Source organism: Gadus morhua, chromosome 11 (genome assembly GCF_902167405.1).
Source record: "Gadus morhua chromosome 11, gadMor3.0, whole genome shotgun sequence".
Lineage (NCBI taxonomy): Eukaryota > Metazoa > Chordata > Actinopteri > Gadiformes > Gadidae > Gadus > Gadus morhua.
The window spans coordinates 6,453,728-6,458,727 of NC_044058.1; the positions used below are offsets into that span (position 1 = coordinate 6,453,728).

The 5,000-nt window shown below is 49.9% G+C and overlaps 1 protein-coding gene across 2 annotated transcripts in view; it reads right to left on the reverse strand.

Moving 5' to 3' along the window:
• The window catches only part of cacng8b (calcium channel, voltage-dependent, gamma subunit 8b), a 17,943-nt gene that overhangs the window by 5,573 nt on the left and 7,370 nt on the right, over positions 1-5,000 (reverse strand). The window contains exons 2-3 of one of the 2 annotated variants that reach the window (XM_030370781.1): positions 4,599-4,935; positions 3,345-3,569 (exon numbers count right to left, since the gene is read on the reverse strand). In XM_030370781.1, coding sequence (XP_030226641.1) covers positions 3,345-3,567 — 223 coding nt within the window. In that variant the 5' untranslated portion in view covers positions 3,568-3,569; positions 4,599-4,935. Of the gene's footprint in view, positions 1-3,344; positions 3,570-4,598; positions 4,936-5,000 lie in introns of those variants that run through there. The other variant, XM_030370782.1, reaches the window with a different exon arrangement.

Here is a 5,000-nt window from a genome sequence, read left to right on the forward strand (position 1 = left end):
ACTTGTTGGCATGGCTTCTGCTGCATGCTTTCCTTACATTCAAAGACTTCTACGTGAATGTGCGACATTTGAGACGTTAAGAGTAGACGGCAGTGCAGCGAGAGATAGACCGGGCCCACCAAGGGACTGGTATCACTCTTACTAGACATGCGTAGTGATCCCCCCGGGACCGCTCATTCACCACGCTTACACTTGACCCATGCACCTGGGGGCACATCCCACATAATCACTGGAACAAACCATAGAGCTCAATCTCTTCATAATAGTCCCTGGAGTCTGCCCCCCCCCCCCCCCCCCCACACACACACACACACATCCACCCCTGTCCATCCTGACACCATGAATAATAACCCTACCAATGGACAGGTGATTCACTGTCGCCCTGACATTAGCCGGGCTGACGTATCAGAGGCTCCACACAGCACTTTGGGCCGTTCGCCCACAGCGCATCAATCTTTCAGAGATTTCCCCCTGTGTCCTGCCTCCTCCTCTTCTTCTTCCTCTCCCCCACCTACACCTCACTGCACCACTACAGAGCCGGCGCTGGACGGCGCCGGGACCCCGATACCCGACGCAAACCCTCCAGGGGCATCATGGGTACTTAACCTCCCAAAACGTTAAAGACCGGGTGGTTGTTGGGTGCCCTGCTGCGTCAGGAGGGAGGAGGCTGTGTGTGTGTGTGTGTGTGTGTGCGTGTGTGTGTGTGTGTGTGCGTGTGTGTGTGCGTGCGTGCGTGTGTGTGTGTGTGCGTGCGTGTGCGTTTGTGTGCGTGTGTGGGTGTGTATGTGTGTGTGTGTGTGTGTGTGTGCGTGTACGTGTACGTGGGTTGGGGGGCCGAAGGGTACAGTACAGTGCAGTGTGGGTGTGCGGGGTGTGTATGTGTGTGTGTGTGTGTGTGTGTGTGTGTGAGTGTGTACGTGTGTGTGGGCAGGTTGAGCAGATGGGATGTGGGGGTGGAGCGGAGGAGGGGGGAGGGGTCCAGGCACGCTGAAGTGAGGTTATGAGAAGGGGGGGGGGGGGGGGGGGGGGGGGGGGTGGAGGAGGAAGGAGGAGGGGGGAGGGATCCGGCGGTCTACTGCGGCAGCGCTTCGAGGTTAGAGCCCAGCTTATCTCTAATTGGCTGCTTTTGTTATCAGGAAGCTCAGCGGCGGATGACTTTGCACAACTGACCAATCCAGTGGCCTGTACCCTGTGTGTTCCCGACGTGGGCAAACAGCAGCGATGCAGACACACCGGTCGGACAGTTGGGGGCACCGAGGCAAACTGACCAACCACCCCTCAGTACCGATGGTTCGGCGAACAAGGCCTTTGGAACCGGCGCCTGAATGGAATTAGTGCGGCGTGCATTGTGATTAATGGCTTATTTTGACAGGGGGGCTACGCTTGAGCATCATGTGATTATAAAGCAATTATGAGCGATGGTTGTGCTTGTCACCATGTAACATCAAACAGCTATGAGTGGGACGAGGCCCGGTGGAACGCTAACAAGTAGGCTAATGGTTGGCTAGACGTAGAGATAGGGGCTGGCAACGCAAACTTTACCCTTTGTGGAAGATAGCATTTTTCACTTTTTCCTGAATGTTTAGTTCTATTGTTTAATTTAACTATATTGAAATATAATTATTAAAATGATCTACTATAGGAATTGTATTATTATATTATTAAAATATATGATAAGGATATCAAATAATTATGATCTAATATATGAATTCAATTATTCACAATATACACCTTTAAAACATCATGAATCAAATGTTGAGTTAAATATTTAGGCCCTGCTTATATTTGGGGTTCATCACTCATCCCAAGGATGGGGTCCACCACCCTTAGTCATCTGCTGCTCAACTCATCTGCTTATAGAAGGGTATTTTTATCCTTCTATCCTAAAGGTTCTCTGTTCCAGTGCAGTCAGCTGCTGAGTAGGCTGTATGAGGTGTTTGGAGCAGGAGTCTCATGGCTAACGTCATGTCAAGAGGCTGCAGTACATCTCAAACCACTGCAGAGTCTGGCGGTGTTTTGTTTTCAGTTCAAACTGCCCGCTGCTACCCATGAGTGGGTATGATTAGCATGTTGAGAAAATTGTACAAGAATGAGTTGATCCCTATTTCTGACCCAAGAATGTCAAAATATTTGGTGGGGTCTTGAACCGAAAGTACATCAACAGGTATGTGACGGTATGAACCATTTTAGGCATGCCTAGTATAATGTTTGGCCTTTTTTTTACTAGTGTTTGAACCATATTTACTTCTCTGTTATAAAGGCTAGCCAGGTGGGTGAACTGAATGTGTTATTCCACATTAAGCTCCCCACCTGCCCAGCTTTTCTGGCCCGGCATTGACATCGGCGGGGCCAGTGGCCCTGCTTTTGCAGACGAGGGCCCGGCCTTGTTACCAAGACAGTGGAGGAGGGGCTTGTTGTTGCTCTGCCCTCCGCAACGTGTCAAATGTGTCTATCGTACAACGCCGATAAGATGTTGTCATAGAAAGCAACCTGCGTGCAGTGTTTTTTTCTCTCACCACTTATCACCCAAGTGCTCTCACCGCCGTACCAGCGCCTTTCTGCTATGTGGACATGGGCCCTAGAACCTAGAGGGAACCATACTCCTACACCGTCCCGGGCTCCTTGCTGCCCTCTTTCACTCCCTTGCTGCTCCTGCAACACTGCTCGGAGATATCTCACCTCAAGTCCCACTAACCCAGGCTAAACGCTCACAACTCCAGCCTGAACTATCCCACTGGCTGAAAGGAGACAACCACCTCCATTCGCTCCTACTTGACACCCGGCGACTAGAACGCCAGGAATAAAAGGCTTTGTTAGTGAAGCCTCGCTTCCCCCAGGTTGCTCGGACTCCTTCTCTTTATCAATCTGAGAGCCAAGACGGCCTTTTTCCATCTGGATATACTTATCCAGATTAAAAAAATATGGGAGGAGAAGCAAACCTTTACCCTATAACACGTATTAAATATATATAGATATCGCATTGTACTTCCTACTATACAGTTATTTTGCATTTGTAGTTATATAACAGTGGTCAACTTTTTTTAACTAATATTATCTATTTGTTCTTTTCTTGTTTGATTAACATCCTTATTTTCCTTCATAATCACAATTACGATACATACATCATACATTTTTAACTCTTCTTGTCCCTCTGACTACATGGCCAGACCATGTTGGATCTAGGGGCTGGGCTCCATCTCCACCATATGGGATCTACTGCTGGGCTTCCTCTCTACCATTCTGGATCTAGGGGCTGGGTTACCTCTCTCCCATGTTGAATCTAGGGGGTCTACAGGCTCCCTCTCTACCATGTTGGATCCAGAGGGTCTAGGCTCCTGCCTTACCTTCCAGACAGCATATCCTCCAGAGGCCGGAATGGGTGAGGGCCCCGGGGTCCTTCTTGTCCTTGTTGTGGGGGTCGTCGCCGGAGACGTTGGCCGTGCTGTTGCAGATCATGGCCCGGGAGTACAGCCAGTAGTCCGTCCCTATGGCCACCGTCATCAGGCCGAAGGCCGCGAAGGCCCCCACGGTGGTGAGAAGGATCTGGATCCCCTTCTCACACACCATGCCTTGAGAGAGAAACCAGAACCACACAGGTTAGATGACAGAGTGGACACACTAGAGGGAAAGGGGCCGGAACATAGAGGAGGGGGAGATGGTGGTTGCGATGAATGTTTACAGAATGGAGGAGAAAATGGAGCCGGAGATGGAAACGGATGTTTTTTGGGAACTTTTAGGGACGAGAGGGGATATTGGGGAATAGCATGAGAGAATGAAGGCCGGGGCTGTGAGAACGTATAGGGTTGGAGGAGGATGAGGGATGAGAGCGCCCAGATGGAGGGGAATAAAGAGAGGGAGGGGGAGGGGGAGAGGGTAAGAGAGAGAGAGAGAGAGAGAGAGAGAGAGAGAGAGAGAGAGAGAGAGAGAGAGAGAGAGAGAGAGAGAGAGAGAGAGAGAGAGAGAGAGAGAGAGAGAGAGAGGGATACAGAGTAGGGAGGTGTGCATGGGACTCTGATGTGTCCTTGGAGTGAAGTTGGATGCGTCTGCTGACTCCACTTAACAAGACAGAGTTGATAGGGAACACAACAGATCTCTACTCCATATTCATGACCCTGACACCGCGCTCTCACAGAATCAGCAGCGCTGGAGAGGAATACACAAGCACCCAGCTCACACACACTCACACACACACACACACACACACACACACACACACACACACACACACACACACACACACACACACACACACACACACACACACACACACACACACATACACACATGCAAATGCACACAGACGCACACACACACACACACACACACACACATCTACGCAAAGACTCAAACACACACATAATCACAGAATGAAACGCATGAATACACGCACCTTGCACCTATCATCATTTTAGGAACATTTCTATACAGACCAAGTGTATAGAAAAGTGCCATTTGTAGTTATTGTATTGATTGATGCACCAAAGCCAATGTCAACCATTTCAATCTATGGCTCAAGTCACACAACAAAGTATTGCGTTTACAACTTTCTCATGTGTCTAAACAAGTCATGTCAAATAGTAACGTGCAACGCGTCCTACCTGCCGGCGTGTTTCTATCCTTCGACTCAATTTTGAAATCTTTCTTTTCCTCGTCAGTGAAGAATGCGCTGTCCTCTCGATCCGGACAGCATCCATCGACTGTTTTCACTCTCGGCCCCTTCCTCCTTACACGCGTCCTCTCTCTCACTCGCTCTCTTCCTCGTTCTCAGTGGCAACCTGGTGGTGGTGGTGCTGCTGGTGGTGATGGAGGTGCTGGTGGTGGAGGCCTCTGGTTGTTCCTGGTTTCCAAAGGGTCCCTCACTCTTGTGTGTGTGTGTGTGTGTGGGCACTGTGTTAGCGAGGAGCTCTCGCCCAGGGAGACATGGTGGCTGGTGCTCTGCAGATAGAATAAAGCAAAGGTGACATGACAGTTGGTCTCTCATTTAAGTCAACTACGGTTGT